This window comes from Planococcus citri, chromosome 2 (assembly GCF_950023065.1).
Source record: "Planococcus citri chromosome 2, ihPlaCitr1.1, whole genome shotgun sequence".
Lineage (NCBI taxonomy): Eukaryota > Metazoa > Arthropoda > Insecta > Hemiptera > Pseudococcidae > Planococcus > Planococcus citri.
Window position 1 is genome coordinate 48,037,079 of NC_088678.1, and position 22,858 is coordinate 48,059,936.

Below are 22,858 nucleotides of genomic sequence, written 5' to 3' on the forward strand. Positions count from 1 at the left end.
GAAATCTGTATTTCAGTATCAATATTGGAATTTTCAAATTTCAAAAATAATAACTCCCCCTCCCTTCCTCCTATGGTCTCGATTACAAATTTTTGGTGAAATTCAACTTTGAAAATGGATGATTCGACGACTTTAAAACTCTGTATTTCGGTAATTTGTGTCACGAGTTCAATATTTTTGTAGTTTCAAATCTTTAAAAATTCACTCTCTTCTTCGAAGTTCAGTTACCTTGAGTTTTGGCCCCTTGTACATCTTTATCTGACCCTCTAATATATTCACTGATGATAGTAATGAAATCACAGCAAAAATTGAAGAATTTATCCTCATTTTGATCTTTCACTTCATTAAAAAATGATCCAAATTTGAATTTTTTTGAATTCCTCTCGAAATCAAAAATAGAATGACGTTGGAAATTTTTTTAATTTTCAGGTTGAATTTATCACTTGACAAAAATTTATTTGCGAAATGTTTTCCAAAAAAGTGGTGTTTTTGAAAAAAAAATCCATATTATTTCCATAATTTTACTCTCTCATCTTTTTCAAAAAAAAAAAACTGTAAAAGTGGAAATTAATTAGAGAAAATTGTTCATTTCAAGTATGTATATGTATTCTTGAAAGCCTTTTTTAACAAACATTTTTTGTTCAATTTTAAGAGAAAAAAAATCTGGAGAAGTTTTGAAATGTTGAGCTTTTTTTGCTGGAGTGAGGAGGATGATCAAACTCAAGTGTCAATTTGAACGAAATTACCTTGGTTTCTGCCGCGTCTTTTTGCATTAAAATTTTCGATTGTTTTTTTGGAGGAGGAGGGGTGGGGTGGTGTACAATTTTTGTAATTACCTATGTATTAGAATGTCTGATGAAAAATTTCAAATATCTTAGTCTGTTGAAAATTTTGGTTTTCATTTGTTTCAAATGTTTGTTGTCATATTGTATCGTGTGGGCAGACAGAGCAGTGTTCTCAACCAATTGAGTTTTTTTTTGGATAAAAATAAACCACAAAAGCATCCAACAATACACAATATTAGAAACTAAATTTCCTAAAGCTAAATTTCATTATTGAATTTTTGAAAATTGAAAGGCACAATTTCTGAAGAAATATTGAAATTTGATGAAATTGAAATACAAAGAGGGAGGGTTGGTTTATGGATTCGAGCCCTATTAGAGCCTATAGCAGATTTTTGCATTTATTTGTGTTGAAAAAAATGCCGAATTTCATTCGGATCCATTTTATAGCCATTTTTGCAAAACTGAAAAATCTAAAAATCAAAAATCGGACGTAGACCATATTTCAGCCATCTTACTCAATTTTAAACATTTTCATCTTTTTTTAAATGGAATACAAAAAATACTTAAATTTTCGAAATTTTCGTATTTTTTTCTCGTACTTATTGGATGAGATATTTTCAAAATTGAGAGGGAAATTATTTTTGGAGTAGTTCTTCAACTAATGTGTTGGAAATTTTTTCTGGAGATTCGTGTAGAAATTGACAAAAATTGAAAAATGGAATCACTATGAAAATAATGTCGTTCAAACCAGAAAGAGGTGAACTGAGTGCTTCTGTGACAAAATTGTCAGAATAAAATAATTTGTTTTTGGATCAATTTTCGTCAAAAAATTGAAAAATTTAGGGAAAATGCTCGATAGGTTGTTTGCATGTTATCTATTTTCATCATGTCACAATGTTGGTCGTTTGAAAGTGCGGTGCGTGAAGTATTCGAGAAAGAAAAATACTAATCTCATCGTCGTTTATGTTTTGTGCAGAACTAAGCATTCAACCGTCATTGAATAGTTCTCTGTTACCCCGCCATTTGACAGAATCTGGAAACGTCGCAGGAAGCTCTGTTGAATCAAACGCCGAAAGACCGCAACAGGAAAATAACGCCGTTACGGCCAACGCTTCCTCTTCACAGCATTCGTCCGACATGGCGTAAACAACGATGGTAAATATATTCTTCGTTATCACCAAGTTTATTATAATAGGTATTATTATTACTGCTAACAAAAGTCGCGAATTATTACCTCCACCTCACCTTCATTCATCACAATGGTGAAAAACAGGCGTACTGCGAGGCACCTCCGCATAATCTGTCCACCTATCGTACGTATCTACGTAATCGATTAATTGATCGTATTCGAGATGTAGATAGGTGTAACGAATCGTGGATTATGGTGGTTTTAGCGCTGTAGCTTCGCTGACGACGACGACGACGACGACAAATCCCAAAACCGAGGGATTATTCGCGTCGAGTTATCGTACTCGTACCTACATGTGTAGGTAGGTGGTAGGTAGCTAGGTATATTTCGTAAGTCGAGATGTCTCTTCGTCTGGCTTCGTTTGAGATTCAAAGCTACATCTGAGCGTAGCAGTTTTGGTAATTTACCACCTTCTTGTAGTATATTCGAAGATAGTCTTATTGTTGATCCGGTATTCTTGGAGGTAAACTGCTATATATGTATGTGTAGGTAAGGTGGGGGATAGATAAAGGTATTTTCGAACATATACGTAGACGTATAGGTAAACCAAGTATACGGTATGAATTTCCCAAAGGTTCGGGTTTTATTTGCATTTCAATCCGAATGAAATTCACGTGCAACTTACATTTCAGTTTCACTTTCTTGTTGAGATAGTTTGACTCGAGGTTCGTCGCAATCTATAGTAACGTGGATTCGCTCCATGAATTTGTGTAGGCGAATTTCCAACTTTTTATGTGAAAAAAGGCGATAAAATTGATTGAAAAAAATTTTCAAGAAGAGTTTCAAATTTTCGAAATTTTCCAAGTATCGACGATCGCGTACTCGCATAATCGAGTGGCCTACATTTGAAAAAATATTACAGCGATATCAACGAGACAATTAGAAAAATTATTCGCATATTTCGGCAACCGCTCAAAAATATCATTCACCGGTAAATAGTACCTACGTATTTAGGCTACTCGGCCAAAGATATAATTTACTCCACGAGCTGGCTGATGATAAATCTAATCACCCTCTGCTTCTGCGTCGCGGTCTTTCTCTTCTTGCACATTGTCGAGTCATATAAAACCGCATTGGCAGGCTGCGGCTATCTTTTTTCGACATCAACCGCCAGCCACATTCGGTCTTGAACGTCATCATAAGTCATAATGTGTGAACTGAGAAGTTTTCATCGCATGCAACGTTTAACGCTACGACATTCAAGGTTAATCTATGCACCACAACAATGTGAACGACCTAAGTGTTAATATTTTTAGAATACTGCTTATTCTGAACCCCCGAGTATTTTTAATAAAAATAATAATAGTGCTATAGATTTTAAAAAAAAATTGAACAACGTCGACCCAGACACCAGTCTCTTTACAACACCGCCTAGTGTACTTTCTTATAGACCTGGCTTTTCATCTCGTTCTCAATTACGTAAAATTAGTTCACCGTTGGCTAAAATTTCCCGAAACAAGAGTCGTAGAAGGTAGATTAGCGGCAGGTAAAAGCAATTCGTCAATATCTCAAGTAACTTGTTAACATTGTTTTGCTTTCACCGAGATCGGTGGGCTCGATGGGGGTGGGTATTTTTCCATTCTTCGTCGAGAAGAAATTGTACGCCTATGCCTATGTCTTACCACGTAACACCAACTTCTCATATAACTGAGCAACGTAACGCAAAAGGGCCATTTTGGGTAGTAAAAATACAACGTAAAATTTCTCTTTTTTTACTCTGCTGTTTTGCACCAGCTACGAATTTAATGTCGGATTTTTTTTTCTAGTTGCAGTTTCATGAAATTGAAAAAAAACTATGTGGAATACGCGTTAATATTTTTTGGTGGCTTTTTCGGAGATATGGTGTTTTTTGTGTGTGTCAAGGTACATAGCCCAGGTGTTCACAAAATCCCCCTCCTCAAAAAAAAAATGAATCACGAGAATTTTGCAATGTACGTTCTTGCTCTCATCAAAAATCAAGCGTTTGCTGAAATTTTAGTGTGGTATCTCGAGTGGTTCCTAATTTGGCATTTGTCTAACAAACTTTTTGCAATATTTTATTTATTTTTTCACCTTTTTTTGATGATTTTCAGTCGATATCGCTAAATTTCTGTCAATTTTTTTCGAATTTTCGACTTGATTTTGCATTATTAGGTATTATGTACTCTTTTCTGGTGATGTTTTTGGTTCTCTTCCTCCTCGAATGCTAACTAGGAAAACCATCACAAATCGAACGGGAACGTCATCTGAAATTTTAAAACGAGCTTAGAATTTGGAGGAAGCCGTGTAAAAATCTTTCAAAACTGAGCGGTGATGTTTGAAAATCACAATCGATCGTAATACGCGTTATTTGTCGTTATTTTTTTCGGTTTACGATGCTTGAAAAATGTAGCGAGCGTAACGAGGCACAATTGGCGTGAAGATTTACATCAGAAATGAAGCTTACGTGGTTGCTTACGAGTAAAAAACATAATAAAGTTTGAAAATTAAAAAAGTAGAAAGTGTAAAAACTTGACTAATTTATTGAAAACTCATTAAATAATACATCTATGGTCGAGCAAAATGAATGAATTTATATTATAGTTTGCATTTTATCATTCTTTCTTCAAAAAATTTGCCGTTTAATTTTTCTGGAAAAAATCGAAATTTCATTAGATTGGCCCTGAAAGCTGAAATTTGATATGTAGCCTGGTCTCAACCGTTCCCTCCCTCGAATCGATTAGAAACTGTTTCGAACCGTTTCGAGATGTCCTCTAGCCTCCATCGGATTTCTGAAAATTGATATTTCCGAGAAAAGTTCACCTGATGAATTGGATAGTTGACTTCACATTTCAATTTCAACGTTCTGAGTCAATTAAAAATAGTTTCTAGCCATTCTGGAACCTCCAGGCATATTTTGGAAATTCCAGATTTCCAGAAAATTCTTTCAATTGTGTAAGTTTCTCCTGCTAGGTAGGTTAACAGAACTACCTTAAAATTTCAATCTTGGATTCCTTCTCCGGGGTGAGGTGGCCAGGGCTCGTACTCTTGTATTTTTCAAATACCTACCTAACTGGTTCATCTTACTTTTTGAAAAAAAAAAAAAAAGTTTATAATATTATTTACGAAAGTATCAGATTTTTTGTCCTCTTCCAACTGCCTTTTCACAGTTACAAATTACAAATCTCTGGTTTTTGTTAAAATTTTCGATGTCTTGCTTTCTGCGATAAATAGCAAGAAGTCTCGACTTCTGTCAAAATTGACAAAAAGTCTCGTTTTTGGTCTAATAAATCTATAGAAACAATTTCCTCTTTTGCAAAATTTTCAACAACATTTTTTTCAAACATTGTCCAGAAGTCCTAATTTTTTGACAAAAATTTTCGAACATTTTCACCACTTTCCCAAGATTTCGAAAGTCTCGATTTTTTTCCAAAAGTTGCAAAAAAGCATCACTTTTCTACAAAAGTTGCAAGAAAGCATCACTTTTTTGCTAATAATTGGCAAGAAGTCCTGTTTTCACTAAAATTGTCAATATCTTACTTTTTGCCAAAAATTTTCAATGATGGTGATTTTTATGTTGAAATTTCCAGAAACAAAATCACTTAAAAGTTTCACGTTTTCCCCGAAAATTGCTGGAGAGCGCTGAAACCATCAAAGGCTCGCCTTCTGCCAAAAACAGTGAAAAGTTTCGCCTTTTATTTATAAAAATTACCAAAAGATCCCTTTTTCTTATCGTGTTGCTTTTTTGCAAAAAATTCCAAAAAGTCATACTGTGCTCCAATTTTGAAAAAAATAGCAAAAAAGTCTATTTTTAAGTTCTTATTGAGTTTTGTTTTTAGATTTAAACTGGGAATTTTTTCCGTCATTTTTTACATTAAAAATCGAAGTGTTTTGATTTTTTTTAAGTAATTTTTTTCTGCATCGATTAAAATGTTTAGCTCGCATTTTGTAACTTTTTTGATTTCGAACATTTTCGGTTACTTAAGTTCCTTTTTTTTTTGGAAAAAACTTCGTACGAGTTGGGTGAATACTTCGTATTTGTTACTAATTCAATTAAAATTTTTCGTTTCGTTTGTAGTGATTAGATTTTTGAGCAGTGAACTCGAACTTGATGAATCATTCAGAATTTTTAAATTTTAATCCAAGTTGGTCAATTTTCGTTCAGTTTGATTTTTAATCGCTCTATTCGAATTTACTTAATCTTGATTTCTGATCATTCGATCATTTTGATGTTGTTACTGATTCCCCTGTGTGTGTATTTGTATTTAGAACAAATATTTTTTCAACAGTTTTTACTAATGATTTTTTTTCTTTTCTCTGTTGCAGGCAGTCGTGTAAAAGTTGGCCAGAAAAATCAGTCAACGGTTCGTAAACAAAATAAATAAAGATATATACTGATATTATTATGTATTTAAAGTAAAAAAAAATTATTTAAAAAAAAAGTTTACAATTTATCGATAATACGAATGTTCATTGGAAAACGGATATAAATTTTCAGGGGTTTAAGTATACACTGTAGTTTTTCTTTTTCCTTCGTCTTATATAATTTTTCGGTTATTTTTTTTCCATTTTGTTATTTTCGTTTTACTTTACGAACGCATTCAGAATGTATAATTTCCAAGTAAAAACTTAACGTAATGTAACGTAACAACGTAAAATACGAAGTATTTAATGCATAATACAATATACATTCATACGTGTATATCGAACGCACACAATCTCACACAGACGACAAACAGACGAAGAAGACAACCGAGACGAAAATGCAAAAAAAAAAGAGATGTTTATGAAAATAATAATTTTTGGAATGGAAAATACATTTATACTTATTTAATAAAATTGATCACGAACGTACGTATTAATAATAGTAGATAATTTATTCGTAGAATAAACTACATGCAGCCTTATTACCTACTACACAATCGGGAGGGAAATATACGAGGAAATTATTGTAGCTGGTGATTATTAATTTAATTTAAAGTGTGTATTTAATTTTTAACGTGTATTGACCGACTGACATTGAATTGAGTATTTAGTTATTGTTGTTGTTTCTTTTCTTCTTGATTTTTTTTTTTTACAATTAATTGATTGAATCGAAGTCGAGAAAATTCGAATTTCTGAGAATGATGGAAAATTTACAAAAATGGTTTGGAATTTTAAATTTCGATGATCGTGTGTTTTAAATTCGTACGATCTATATTTATTTTTTATTTATTTTATTTGAGGTTTTCTTACTAAAGGAGAATATTAATTACGTTGGTGATTAATCTGCGATTTTTTTTTTTTTTTTGTTTGTTTTTGATACATTTTTTTCCTGAATCGTGTAAAATCTAAATCTTACACGATGATCGTATGGTTTGAAACAATAAGTCATCTTTGCATGTTGAATCGAATTTAAAAATTAATTTGAATTATTTTTACTTTTTTTTATTATTATTTCGTACGTATTATGTTCTTTTTTTTTTTTTTTTTTTTTTTTTTTTTTTTTTTTGAATAGAATTTACGCTGTACGAGAATTTGTGTGTATAAGTAGATGTGTTTGGCTACGCTTAAAATGTACAAGTAGTGGTTCCAAAAAATAATGCTACGTATTTTACACTTTTATAAGGCGTGTCTGTGTTATGAATTTATTTGTTTTTAATTACTATAATAATTTTTCTCTCTATATATCTTTACTTCTACTACTTCTACTGCTACTACACGGAAAAGAAATATATTCGAGGATGATTTTTCCCCTTGTTTTCTTTGTTGGTGATTTGTCGTTGTCGTTGTCGATGTCGAAGGTCTATATGCGATCACTACTTGGAAGTTATCAGTTACCTGAGACCCCCGCCTATCATCGTGGTTTTCTAGCGGGGTTAAATTTTTAATAGTTAAACGTTTACCGTGTAATTTTCCTTATTTTGTTTGTTCTTTTCGTCTTTAGGAGGCACTAAGCCTGATGAATTATTATTATTATTAGAAATATGATTACGTGATCACACACGCGAACACCACATCAGCAGCAGAATTGCTCGGAAAAATAAAAGGGCTAAATAATACATATAATCGCGTAGGTTTAATTTTATGTACCTAAACGGTGCTTGGAATCTACGCGCGTGTGAAGGGGGCAAGATCGAGTTATGGACCCTCTTGTTCGAGGGGGGTAAGGGACCAAGTAATAATTAAGTCGAATTCTTCAGAGTCCATCGAGTTAAAAGGCTCGTTAATGTCAATTTTTTAAATATCATTTTTTCCTTTTTTTTTCTCTCGAATTTATTCGAGGACAACGAACTTATCAGAACGAGCGACTAGTACACGATTACACGATCGATTTCGGTATGAAAGTCGCGCCAGAGAAGTGGAGATGGTTTAGCTGCGACTTGCGAATGTGGATGAGCGATCAGTAAGATGTAAAATTTGATTCCTCTCGTCTTGCCCCTGCCCTATTGCGTGTGTTTGTTTATTCGAAAACGTCAAAACGTTGGAATTTCATCGTTGTGTAAATTTTTTGTAAATGGCGAATCGTTTATGTGATTTGATCACAATTTTAGACGACGTTACCGACTGCGAATCGCATTTGACCGGACGTACGATTACTAATTTATTAATAACGTGTTACCTTATATAGCAACGTCCCCAGAGATCTATAAAAACTTGAAATTGACGACCTAAAATAATTTATATTACTATAGAATTGGTAGATTTTCTCAACAGACTGCAGCATCCAAATTGTTCGAAATTCCTCTCTATTGGATGAAGTCTGAATTTATAATTTTTACTCTCGACGATATTATTATGATGTTGTGTAATGAAAAAAAAAAACAACAGAACGTTGATGTTTTTTTTCTCTTTTCTAGATTTACCTTTAAAAATTCACTTTGTATTATATAAGTTGGTTACGTGTTATTTTAATTGGCTTATAGATTAAATATAATTTTTTTTCTATTCGAATCAAGATCATAAGATATATTTTATATACAACGAATTACACAAAATGAAAAAAAAAAATGGTCGGTAATGGTTTTCAAAATTATCAGAAAGGGTTTTAATGTCGTCGACGAGACGTTGTTGATGGGTAGGTGAACTTTTGCCCTTATGTACTAAATGATCTCATTGATCTTGATTTTATTTTTTTTTTAAATTTACCCCTTTTTTTCTTCTTCGAAGTGTAAATTTTCAAAAGTTTTATTTTTATCAATATCGTAGAATTTATGTAAGAACGATGATTATAAAGCTGTATAGTACAATTTAAATTATTTATCTGAATCTTCTACTTGGGGATACGAGTTATAGCAACCTGTGTTTCTTTTCAAAGTATATAAAACTATATTTTTAATGTAGCGAATGAATGTGAATATATAAATATAATAATTTTACTGTTTTTTTGCCCCTTCTCCTTTTTTTTTTTTTGTAGCATATACAAATTATGATATATGAGATTTTCATTTGTTTATATAAAATTATTTATGTATCACATTATTTTCTTATATATTTATTATCGTAACAGATATTTTTATTTACGAAATTCGCGTTAGATCAAAATAAAAATTGAATTTGAATTTTGTTTTCTACTATTTTACGCGTTTTATATTGAAAATATGAAAAAAAAAACGATATAAACGATTATCTGTGGTTAGATGTGTAGAATATTTCGCGTATGTCTCGAAATCGGTGTAATTTCGAACTCTTTGTTTTTTTTTTTGTTTAATTGTTTTATTTTCTTTTTCTTTTTTTAAAAAATTGTCATTTCGCTTGTGTAATTATTTTCTCACCTGTAAAGGCTATTGCGTTTTATGTTATCTGTTAACATTCTGTCTGAAATAATGTCATTGTATTGCACTTTCGCAAATTTTTTCGTTTTGTAACACATTATTGTACAATAGAGTATAACTTATTTTAATAAATCTTTAGTTATTGATGCGTACGTTTTTGTCGTGAAGAATTTTTTTTTTTGTAACATATTCCGCTTCTGTAGCTACATTATTTATAAAACAGGAAATGAAATAAAAAGTTGAAAATTATCGCGTGGTGTTATTTCGGGGTTGGGTTGGAGAAAGGTGGATGAACATGGGTTGTGAACAGAGGTGCAAGCGATTATTTATTCCTCATCCTCCCAAATAATCAAAGATGATCGATTAATCGACCAAAAAATCTGCTGTTCCGTGATTAGTTGTAAATGGATTGAAACGAGGTATTTTATTTTGTTTTATTTTTTAGCTGATTTATTCAGAAATTCGTATTACCTACCTGTATTAATATTCTCAAAAGTATATTTAGATAGGCAAGTGAAGTAGCTCGTTCTGTTGGGCGCATGTTTCCTGAATGTACAACCATAAAAATATAAAAAGACTAATGCCAAACGTTCGATACAATAGAATATACTAATGAAAATGAGGCTGTCAGGCTCTTATGATGAACGTTTTTGTTATTATATCTTGACACTTGTTACATTGTAAACAATTGTGATGAAAGTTCGAAATTTAGCGATGATTCTAGACCAGACTAAATAAACTTACGCTGGATGGCTCGAGTTGGAAAAATATAAGTAAGTAGGTGGGTAACCGAGTACTAGGTCCATATGTATGTACATGTTACTATATTTTTGTCATTTCTCAACACTTGCCTCTCTCATTATGAGTGTAAGTAAATAAATGATAAGTAAAAACCACGTAGATTGAACGCTTGAAAATGAATGCTTTAATAACTTTTTTACCCTGTGAAACTATGGCCATTATCTGCACAGCATTTTTGGTGTACCTAATCAAATCTGCTATATGAAAAGGGTATTTCCAAGTAAGATAGACGAAATGGCCCTGTTCCCAGGTTTGGAAAATTTTGATGAACTATTGTTGGGTACCTCCAAAAAAAAAATTTTGAGCGGAATTTCCGCCTCCCCAACCCACTCACCTTGGACAGTATAGCCAAAAATCATCAAAAAAAACCCTCAACTGTTTACTGTTTCTGTTTGTAAAAGTTGCCAAAGAAGCGCCTGTTTTTTTGCCAAAACCTTCATAAAATCTTATCGCCAGAATAATTGTCACAAAAGTCTAATTTTTGCCAAAATTGTACGGAAGTTACTTTTTTTTTAAATTATTAAAAAATTCCAACTTTTGTCAAAATTTGCCAAAAAAAATGTTTTTTGCCAACATTGTGGAAAACACTATTTTTTTGACGTTGTCAAAAAAGTCCTAATATATTTTGCAGAAATGACCAAAAAACTTTGTTAGTAGCCGAAATCCAAAATTATCCTAAGAAGTCCTTGTTACATATGTTTTTTGCCAGAATTGTCTGCGAAGTTCTGTTTTTGCCTAAATTGACAAAAAAATCTCGTTTATGTCAAAATCGTAAAGAAGTTCCTTTTTTTGTCAACATTACAAAAAACTCCTAACTTTTGTAAAAACTGCCAAAAGAAACTCCTGCTTGTGGACAACAAAACAAAATGTACAAAAAACCCGGATGCCAAAATGGCCAATAGAATTTTATTCTTGATTTCCTTTTCTATTCATTTTTTCTAGTTCTCTTTAAAAGTAGAAAAATACTGACCCGAAAAAAATGTGCAATTGTAAGTACTAGGGCTAGGATTTTTAAGCGCTATCAAACACGTTTTAAGCGCTATAAAAAAGCAATAAAAATGTAAGAAAAAAGCAAAAACAAGCGCTATCAAATCCTACCATGTTACGTATCAAAATGAAGGTTTTTTCAAACCGAGCAAGATACCTCCTTTAAATATATGTACAACTTGAACCAAAATGAACTAAAAGATGAAAAGGAGAAAAAAAAGAAAAAAACTGAAACTAAAAATTTAATAAAAAATAAAATAAAATAAATTTGAAAAATGAAAACTGAATCTGTTATTTTTCAGTTTTTCCTCCCTTGTTTTTTTGAACTCATCTTTTTTTAACAACTATTTTTTTTTTCAAAAATGTGCAAAAAGTTGATAAATTTTTGTATTTTTGGAACTAATTTTTTTATTTTACCAATTTTTTACCAAAAAAAGCGCTAACAACGAAAAAAAAGCCCCAAAAAAGCAAAATTTCCGCCTTTTTTGCCCAAAATAAGCATTTTAAAGCATTTACACCCAAAAAAAGCAAAAAAAAGCACTATCAACTTTCACCATTCGCCTCAGAATGGAATGAAACGCAAAGAAAATATATTTATGCCGTATAGGGTGTTGCTACAAAAAAAAAGCATTATCATAAAAATCCTAGCCCTAGTAAGTACCTACTTGTAAATAAAATGATACCTATGTTTATCACATCTGTATATCTTTTTTTCAGAATATTTAGTATGGGTAAAGATAAAGAACCTTCAAAAATGCTAAAAAAAAATAGTTTTTTCAAACGATTTGTCCCTCTAGATGGATGAATTTTGGTCAAAAATGTTTCCCCTCTCAATGTGAAGCCAAATTTGGATTCAGTTGGTCAATTTTTTTATGGGTTTGTAATTTCCATTGAAAAATATAAATTGTATAATTCATCATTCCGTCATTTTTGGAATCACTTTATTTCATTCACTTTCATGAGACGTTGACTTGATTTTTCTATAATCGCGTAAATTACCTCTTCATTTTGGGACCATAATCTGATTTTAAACTAATCCATGATCTAGACGAATTTTAGATGACTTTTTTTTGAAAGTTTTTGAATTTTGATAAGATTTTTTTGTTGAACTCGTGTGTATGGTACTTTTTGGATTTGGAAAAGATTTTGTTAAAATCTTCGAAAATTAAAATTGAAATCCAAATTTGTATTTTCTGCAATTACCGATTTTAAGTTGGATTTCTGAACAATTTTTTGGGTAATTTGCCCATTCTTGGTAACTTTTTGTAAGTTTGGCTTGCGATATTTTCATTTTGAAGGAATTTTTTTCACCAAGCATTGTGGAAACGTGTTTAAAATGAAAAGAATGTGAGAATATTGTAACTGAATTGCTCTGACCTCAATTTGAATTTTTTTGGTATTTTTTTATTCACAGAGCTCATGATTTACCATCCTTGTTACTTCAGTAGATGAGCGTTTTGGCTTTTGACAACGTTTTGAACATGTTTTCTAAGGTATTTGACGCTCAACATGTTTTGTTCCATAGGTACATTTTTCGCATATTTTGCATAATTTTGCAAAAAAAAAAACACGCGAAAAGCGTTATTTTTCAAGTTTTTTTTATGCAAATATGAGCCTTTTGCAGACAAAATTTTGATTTTATGGATTGGTAGGATGGTAGAAAGAAAGTACCTACTCGTAAAAATACACATCAATCCGGAGCTGCGGCGGTTCAAAGTTTTCTTTCGTACAATATGTGAGGGAGTACATACGTACTTCTACTTATACACGTAAGATAAAAAAGTTGCCTATTTTGATAATTTAGGGGCAAAATACGTTTTCAAAATCTAAAAGCCAAGAATCCCAAATTCAATTTTGATCATGGACCATGGTATTTATGTAGTATAAGTATTTCGAAAAATGAACAAAATTACCTAATATTATTTGCACTTGTACAACTTGCAAATTGAAGGGGCTACAAACGATTTTTAATTTCAAAAAATTGCGGTGAAAAAATTAATGAATGCGGAAATGAAGACCACCACTACTAGAAATAAACAAGCAGGAATGATTCGTCAGGACATCATTCTCATTCTTGATTCTGTAGTGTGCAGCGGAAGCGATACCAAAAATTAATCCGAAGAGGACCTGGAAAAAATTTCAAGTTAGTATAATACCAGATAATACCATCTTACAGAGGGGAAATTATTACCTATATTGCTAAATTATGCAACATGTTTGACACTACGTCTCAAATCATTCTTGAACTTGAACAACTGATAAGAATGATAAACACAGTCAAACAGTCATTACCAAGTTCAATTCAATTTCGAAATTGTGGAGTTGAGTTTTGAGTTGCATGAGTGAGATGAGATGAGTTGAAGCAGTGAGAGTGAACTTATTTCTTGTTTCGTAATAAGCTTCAGGAATCGACATGTTGAAATTTCGTTGAGTAATGTAAGTAAACATACCTACTACAAAATCTCATAGTTTATTTACGCACATACCTATACCTACTTATATTATAACTATACACCTACCCTATACCCATTATTTTTATTTTTCGTTCTATATTGAATTTCAGTATACAGAAGTAGGTACCAGGTACAGTCAATTTAAAGATGAGTGGTTCTCTCAGTATTGGTAGCAGTTTAGAATTCGCTGGCACTTCTGTTGATAATGCTACGTGTGATGATGTTGGCGGTGAAAATTCACTAGTTGATGTTGATGGTACGTATAAGTTCGTAATTGACAACGGTATGTTTATAAATAACCCTAGGGAAGGTGGAGATGACAGCAGCATGAACAGGATGGGAATCAGCAAAGTCGTTGAGTTGAGGGATTGAAAAAAAGAAGATATCTGTTAGAATTAAGTCTGTAGATATAATTTGTTCGAATGCAACAGACAAAGTAAGCTTGAAGCTGGATAATGAATTTCGAAATTTTTAATTTGCATATGTACAATACATATACTTACTACCTACTTAGATAACTTGTACTTAACTCTTGAGAAAAAAATCGTTACGCATTTTTTGAATTTTTCAGATGTAAAACACGGATTATCGAAAGCAGATGCATCCCCGTCAAGCAGAAGCCGTGTTGTAGTCTTCGATATTGACGATACGCTTTGCAAAAGTGATTTTATTGGAATCAGAGCGGGCGAGAAAGCATTAAAAATCGCCATAAAGAACCATCCGGAGTGCCCATTTATTTTCTCTGACGAATGGGAAGACCGAAGTTTTATGAGAAAACTACATGTATTTTTACCTTACCTGCAAATTGTATTCGATTACTTATTGCAGCAAGGGGTACGAATTGTATTTTTTTCTTGTAGTATGAAGAAAAGAAATGTATCAGTCATCCCTGAATTACTTATATCTTTCTGGGGCAGAGAGAAATTTGAAGCACTGAAAGCGAAAGGACAATTCGAAATTTTCTCTGCGGAACATGTACGACCATGTACTACATTTCAGGACGAAGGAACATGTGTGAAAGATTTAAAAGTCGTTATTCGAGGCGATGAAACGTTATCAGATGCCATCTTAGTAGAAGGTGTAATCAGTTTTGCTGCTTATGACCAGAAACCAGTTTTAAATATTATAGAGTTAAAGGAATGGTGTTTAAGTGACAACTATCGTCACATTCCACTTTCTCGCGCCGGAAAATCTAATAATTTTCCTCTGAATAGTGTGTACTACATGTTCGGTGTATTCAGAACCTATTTTGAAAATGAAAAATTTAAAGTATTGCCTTTGAGGGAGGGCTTACGTCAAATTTTACCCGAAGATGCGTGCAGTCTCATTTCATTTTTTTTAAAGCATTCTTTTGCCAATGATATGATCGAATTAGGATTATCAGAGGTGCAAAAGGTGGTACCTGATGCCATATATTATTGATTAAGACCAAATATTTCCAACTGTGATATGTATTTTTATGCTTTTTTTTAGTGTATTCGAAATAAAATTATATATACTCAATCAAGTGGCGAAAAATTGCATTTTGGAAACATTTTCAAATTATGTATGAATAATGAATGACCAATGATTTTAATGTAGTTCTCCTAACGATTTAATCACCGCCTACCTTGAATGAATTTTTTCATGTCTACATATATTTGCCACGATTTGACCGACGATGCCTATTCTTCACGATTTATTTGGTCTAATTTTTCTATCATGATAAGATATTTTATGCAAAGTTTGTCCCAATTTTGTTACAATTCCTCGAAAACGTCTTGGAAATTCCAAAATAATTTCATTCCAATTTAAGAATTTTTGAAAATTGTTCATCTCGTCGACTTGGTAAAAGCTGGAAGTACTAATCGCTGTCATTCTACAAGATATCTATTGTGAAATACTAGATATTACCGATTACCTAATTACCAGACAACGATTTGACAACAATACAATTACTAAAAATATTTAATTTTCGAAATCTATACGTATCATAACGGATATCACAATTTACAAAAATGAAAATAGTATACAACAATATTCCTCACAACAAAATTAACATAATAATAATATCATAGAAGTGCAAACGTATTTCAATAATCTACCTCGAGTAGTAAAATACAGCCAAACGAACAAGGCTAAAAATCGTCGAGTTCAAATTGATTCAAACAGAACGCAATATTAATTTCCTATTTAAAAATGAAAATAATAAATTCGAACACATAACAAAAAGAAAAATGTGTGCATGACGAAAAAATAAGAAGTATACATAAAAGAAATCATTCCAAAGTGGAAGAAATTAAACAGAGCTTATAAACTTAACGATTCATTGCGCAGAACTACTCTCTGAAGAAGGATCCTGGGAATCGGGTTTTTTTGCTTTTTTCTTCTGTATATCGGCAAGAGTTTGCTCAATGGATCTAGAATCCTTCTTATTTTCGCTTGGAACTGTAAGGAAAAGAAACATTTTGAGAACGTTATGTTCTTCGAAGATAAGATTAAAATTAGAACTGAAAATGCATATTTACCGAAACCGTATTGCTTATTTATTCCAGTCTTTTTAGCTGCGTCTTTGGCGCTCTCCAAGCCAATCAAGTGCTGATATTTAGTTTGATAATTGGAAGCCGGGACAAATTTATCGTTTTCGCGTTTCTTCTTAGTGTATTCTTCCTCTTCCTCCTCTTCTCGTTTCCTCTATCAAAATCATGTTTATTTGAATAAATAATAAATCGATAATTCAAGTCGAATAAATGAGCTTACTTATAACATGCTAACGTACTTTTTCAGCTATTTGTCTAGCTTTCTCTTCGTTCCATTCTTCACCTTTTCGAAGGGCATTCAATTCGTCTTCTGAGGGCACGAATTCTTTCTTATAAACTACGATATAACGATCGATTCCTTCTTCTCCAAAGGAATACGAAACCATACCAGCATCTTGAGCGATTTCATGTCTGAAATTAGCGGTGTAGGTGAGAATTGACACACATGCGAAATGACGTTAACGTAAAACATGTCTCAAGGTGCTTACATTATACCGCGTAAAATTCTGTCACTAGGAGGAAATGGTAATTTCGTCTTAGTTTCGTCCAGTTCAAATTCGTTGATCTTTTTCTCAGCCTAGTAAATTAAATCTGTCATTAGCAAGGTGAACGATACGTTAAAAAAAATACACAACTGTATGAAGTACTAACATCGTCTCGAAAAGCTTTCAATTTCTCTTTTTCTTTGTTTTGCTGTAATTGCATCGCCTCTTTGGCTTCTGTAAAGTAAGACGATAATGATTAGATCGAAGGAAGATTATTATAGAATATAAAATTGATTTGATAAAATGATTTAACAGCATGTATGTACTTACTTTTGCGCCGCAATCGTTCCTTTTCATTCACACTGGGTGGTTTATCCATGGAATTCAATATTGAACCTAACAAATCCATGTTGAATTTCAAAGTTGTATCGTACTTTAAATTATTAGCAACTATATAATAAAACTATAAACTATGATCAAATTTATCATCGCAAAACAACTTCACGTTGGTTGATTGATCAGGTTTTTACGGAAAAGCAGGAATGTCGAGGTGAGAGTATACCAAGTAAAAGATTCAGAATACTGAACGATTGCTATGTATGATATCTACACCGCGCGTGAATCAATGAACGTCTACTCTATAACCAGGGTGCCGCGCATACGTTAAGAAACTTTAATACTCAACCATTGTAGGAAACATATTAACGCACGTCAACAACAAATAACAACGTTTATTATAAAAATTAACAAGGAACATTGAAATTACATCTTAACGCTTCGAGAACATAAACGCTAGTCAGGGAATCGAATACACGAGATCGAGAAGGCGCGTGTACGTAAATACCGCGTAATTACGATGACTATTTCCCACAATCGGCCATCCTTTCCGGTGTGTCGTCCTCGACACACGATTTTCCTCGTTGAAATGGACCGCTTTCAGAAACGTTAGAAAGGCAGCCACTCGATTTCTCCTCGGAATTCGAATCGTTGTCAGATGACGAATCACTGGGCGATGAAGGACGATTTAACGATGGTTTGCTTGACTGGAACTCACGAAGACGTCTGGTCCAATCCGCCGCTTTCGAATAATCGTATACACGTAGGAAGTTGGCCATTTCCTCGTTTTTAAAACCAGAACATACCGCATTTTTCGAATCTGTCACTGATGCGCCGACATCTTTAGCTAACCGCAGCTTATCGAAGATGTATTCGATCGGTGACTCGTTTTCGTTTTGGGCTCGGAGGGAAAAACGCTCCCACTTGTCGACTACGTTGGTTTCGCTTCCGATAAACGTCTCGGAAAATTGCTGTCGAAAGTCATACCACGTTTTGATATCGTCTGCGGACAGGAGATACCAGGTTTTGGCCGCTTTTAGCAATAAACGCTTCGCTGCTTCTAATTTCTGTATATTGTTCCACCCGGCAATGGTTGCTTGGTTTTCGATGCTGTTCAGCCACTGTTTCGCTTCCGTCGATGATACTTCGCCGGTAAAGTGTGGAATGTTGGGCAATAGCACAGCGCTGCTAGCCGCTCGAACAATTTCACTCACCGTATCAATTGGAATCGTATTTTTCGATGCCGCCATGCTTTCGAGGGTGATCGAGAACAACACAAGAACTTTCAACACTTCAAAAACGAATGTAACGATAGCGATGTCATACGAGACACAGGTCCGACCACTTCTGAATATGTAGGAAACATATTAACGCACGTCAACAACAAATAACAACGTTTATTATAAAAATTAACAAGGAACATTGAAATTACATCTTAACGCTTCGAGAACATAAACGCTAGTCAGGGAATCGAATACACGAGATCGAGAAGGCGCGTGTACGTAAATACCGCGTAATTACGATGACTATTTCCCACAACCATTGCATTTCGATTGGTTTCTTATTTTTTATTTTATGTTTTGACAAACTTGCTATGGTACGAATTGTTAATGCAAGAAGAGTTGCCTAAATGTTTCAACATAGGTAAAATAATGCGTGGCGCTACGTGAAATATAATGTTACAACGTTAGTGTGCAATATGGGTTTTACTTACATTGAAGTAATATCAATATCATTATGTAGAAACAAGGGATGTCTCGAGTGAGATATAAGTTCCAGTTCCTCTTCGGCTATTCATAAAGATACGGATTCAATTACTTGTTGTACTGCTATTAATTTGATGCTCTTGAATTTGAAAATTTAGTGAACACCTTTTTTGACTTTTAAAATTGATTTTTTAAACGGTAGTTATCCCTTGAGAGCTGACATCACTGAGGAAACCTCCGGGTCCATGTCAGCACCCGGAGGTTTCCTCAGTGATGTCAGCATGTAAAATTAAGTCATCGCTTAAGGGGTATTCCGGGGTAAAATATGTGAAATGTCCCTGTCCTCAGATTTCTGAAATTTTAATGAAACATTGTTGGGTACCTACCTTTAAAAAAAATATTGGAGCCAAAAAATGTCCTCCGCACCACCCTCCTTGCCCACAATAGCGAAATACTTTTTTTTCGGGAAAAAAGTCATACTTACTTCAAGGAGTTTTGAACTTTTGAATAACAAATTTTGAATTCACCCAAAATATACCTACTTATAGAGAAGACAAGAGTCTAGCAACGTGAATTTTTTCAATTTTTTTTAGCCGCCCCAGGGGGAGATATTGAGAAGAGAAAAAATTGAAATCGCCCCCCTATCTCCGAGGCTAAATTCTGGTTCACAAAACATTTTTCTTTCAAAAATATTGGTAATTGGTTTTTTTTTTTGAAATTTTTCCTCCGGATAGGTCATCGTCAACAACTCTAAAAAACTCTCAAAAATGTGTTACAATCATATGAATAGAACTCGCTGAACGCGAAAATGAATCTAGATTTGCATTTGAACCCTCCTAAGGGTTATGTTGCAGGAGGGGAGATAACCAAAAATTAGATTTTTTGTGAAAAATGCGCTATTCTTAATCAAGGTTTTCTCGAATTACTTTACAATGAGTAATTCAAGGGGAGAATCGTTTTTTTATGTGAGTTCAGCAGGTACATCGAAAAAATTATAATAGTATGTATGTACTATGTACTTACCTATGTATATGTAAATGAGGGTGGGTCGACGGAAAAAAGCTGTGAATTTTATTATTTTGAGTTGAAAGTTATACAAAAAAAACGCTAGCTCCAGAAGTGTCCATAAAAGGAACACATGTACCCTCAAAGATGAGGCATTTTCGAAAAAATCGTGTTTTTTTCGCTGTCGATGTCGCCTCTACCCAACTAATTTTGAGAAAAATAGCCCAGTCCCAAATGATAGTATTTGATCTTCTGCGTCAATCTATGCTCTCGCCGTCAGAATCCAATGCCACTTTCATAGGGTTCTACTGAACGATTGAAAATTTGTGAATCAGTTATTTTTGGTTTAGTTGGTGTTTTGAAAATTGTTTCTTCGCAAATGTTTCGGATTAATGACGACAAAGCATTGAAAGCTATCATTCCTGAAACTGAGGAAATATTTTGGAACGCAGTGGTGCCAATATTTCAAAATTCGAAAAATCGAGAAAGAAAGTTAAAAATTCAGGAATTTTTTTTGATTGGCCGAAGTTGGCAGTAATGACCAAAAAATTGGCACCACGTACGTCCCTCTATATGTATTTCCTCAGTTTCAGGAATGGTTATCTTTCAATAGGTATATCGAATAGGTACTTTCATTTGGGACTACAGGCTATTTTTTTCAAAACAAATTTGGTAAGGGGCTGCACACGATTTCTTGGAAAATGTATTATCTTTGAGGGCCCATGTTTTCCTTTTAGGACACTTTTCAACTCAGAATGACGATTTCTGCAAAATTTAATGAAAATCCACTTTTTTTTCAAAGCATACATATTTCACGAAAAATCTAATTTTTGGGCAACCCCTTCCCCGAATGTGACCCTTAGGTGGATTCAACTGCAAATATAACTTCATATTCGTCTTCAACCGGTTCGAATCATATGATAACGATACCCGTATTGTCGATCTTCTTTCGCCTAAAAATTGGGGGAGGGGTTGCCTATGGCCCCAAAATTGGGGGTTCAAGAAGTTGGCTGGTTTTCTATTGTTTTTAGAGGTCCGCATGCAGAATTTCAGAATCATATCACTGGCAGTATCGCTTTTTTGGGTGGAGCCGTGACACAAAAAACACATTTTTGAGTGTTTTTTGAGTTGTAAGGGAAAATTTGAAAACAAATACCAATTGCCAATTGTTGGTATAGTATGTACTTATGCAGATATACTTACTTTTGGAAAAAAAATTATGAACCAGAATTGGGCTCGGAGATAGGTCGGTTTCAATTTTTCTTCTGTCATTATCTCTCTCCTGTGGGCTAAAAAATTTTGAAAAAATTCGTCATGTTGCTAGACTCATGTCTTCTCCATATATTTTGGGTGAATTCAAAATTTGTTATTCAAAACTCGTTGGAGTATGACTTTTTTCCTTGAATTTTTTTTGCTATTGTTGGCGAGGAGGAGGGCGGTGCGGGGGACATTTGTTTGGCTCCAACATTTTTTTTAAAGGTACCAAACGATGTTTCATCAAAATTTAAAAAATCTGGGGACATGGGCAGGGACATTTTACCTATTTTATCCAGGAATAGGTACCAATTTTCAAAATAACGATCACTTCGCGCCACCGTTGCTGAAAAGTGAACAAAGTCAATTTTTTCTCATCTTTTGTCTACATATCAATTTTTAAATTTTTCGAGCCACGGCATATGTAAGTACATTACTTTGTACCTATGTAAATAATTTAAAAAAGTACTTTTTCGATAGTGGTTTTAGATGATCAGCTACCTAAGTTAATTTCAAATATGTATATTAATTTTTTTCACTTAAAAAAGCAACTTTTCACTAGATAGTTTGGGGGAAAATTGAATTTTGAAAATTCAAGCAAAATAATAGCGAAAACATTATTTTAGGAACAATTCAACTCACAAATACGAATTACGAATCCAGAATTTCTGTATGCGTCGATTTCATATGAAGGAAATAAAAAACTTGAAAATTGAAGAGTACCTATATACAGGTACACGGAAAGAACCAGACAAGTCACATTTTTAAACTTTTGTATTACGGATAAGCGTTTTCATGCATTTATACCGAAAATATGCATTATAAAATTATACCATTCGTCTTAAAATTGCATGAAACCTAAAGAAAATTGTGATATGCGGTATCTGGCGCTGTAGGAAAAAATATGCAGCGAATATCATTATCATTAAAATAGTTACCTTTGCTGGTTACCTATTAAAACTTCTTCAAATTTTCGAAATTAACAACTTCAGTTCAATTACATACCTATGTATAATCAATTTATGTTGGAAGAGAACTTCTCGATAGGTCTTCCTTCGATTGTAACAGAATTCCGAATTTTTTAAACGGCATTGTCTGAAAGAAACTCCTATAGCCAACATATTGCTTGCCCAACTTCATATTTTGATCTCTATAAAAATTTTTAAAATTCAAAATTCACAATTTTCGACGGTGCATAGGTAAGTACGTACTGTTTTTTTTAAATATGCCGCTATTCGCAAAGTTGAATGAAATTTGGCTCACTTAAAGGGCATATCACCGACATAAGAAACAAATTTTGAGTTTCTGTTGAAGTTGATTTTATAATTTTATGCAAACTTTTGACAGTGGTAACTAGAAATTGTCAATTAGTAAGTAGTTAAGTACCTACCTACCTACCTACCTACCTATATTAATTTTCTAAGAGTAAAAATTTGAATACAAAAATGTGGAACTCCGTTCGTGAACTCAAATCGACCCTCCAAATTGATTTCAATAATTTTCAAGCCAACCTGCAGCCTCCATCAAAAGTTAATTTTTCTCCAGCAATTTTAAATCGCTTAATGAAGGTGTTGTGATCAACTTTGGCAGCTGAAATTTTAATCCTGTCATAAGTTTGATTCTCCA

General features: G+C 33.1%; 3 protein-coding genes across 7 annotated transcripts in view; 2 read left to right on the plus strand and 1 right to left on the minus strand.

Moving 5' to 3' along the window:
• Nucleotides 1-9,838, plus strand: part of sgg (shaggy) — a 65,764-nt gene extending 55,926 nt beyond the window's left edge. For all 5 annotated transcript variants that reach the window (XM_065350846.1, XM_065350845.1, XM_065350841.1 and 2 more), the window contains 2 exons: nt 1,762-1,940; nt 6,259-9,838. In XM_065350846.1, coding sequence (XP_065206918.1) covers nt 1,762-1,931 — 170 coding nt within the window. In that variant the 3' untranslated portion in view covers nt 1,932-1,940; nt 6,259-9,838. The remainder of the gene's footprint in view (nt 1-1,761; nt 1,941-6,258) is intronic.
• Nucleotides 9,839-13,715: 3,877 nt separating this feature from the next.
• LOC135836185 (uncharacterized) lies at nt 13,716-15,434 on the plus strand. The gene is made up of 3 exons (XM_065350847.1): nt 13,716-13,910; nt 14,038-14,183; nt 14,499-15,434. The coding sequence occupies exons 2-3, from the start codon at nt 14,075-14,077 to the stop codon at nt 15,347-15,349; spliced, it is 960 nt and encodes a 319-aa protein (XP_065206919.1). The 5' UTR covers nt 13,716-13,910; nt 14,038-14,074; the 3' UTR covers nt 15,350-15,434.
• Nucleotides 15,435-15,856: 422 nt separating this feature from the next.
• Nucleotides 15,857-17,475, minus strand: LOC135836186 (sperm-associated antigen 7 homolog). The gene is made up of 6 exons (XM_065350848.1): nt 17,262-17,475; nt 17,098-17,165; nt 16,935-17,023; nt 16,686-16,857; nt 16,435-16,600; nt 15,857-16,354 (listed from the first exon to the last, which is right to left on the minus strand). The coding sequence occupies exons 1-6, from the start codon at nt 17,338-17,340 to the stop codon at nt 16,233-16,235; spliced, it is 696 nt and encodes a 231-aa protein (XP_065206920.1). The 5' UTR covers nt 17,341-17,475; the 3' UTR covers nt 15,857-16,232.
• Between the last annotated feature and the right edge of the window lie 5,383 nt (nt 17,476-22,858).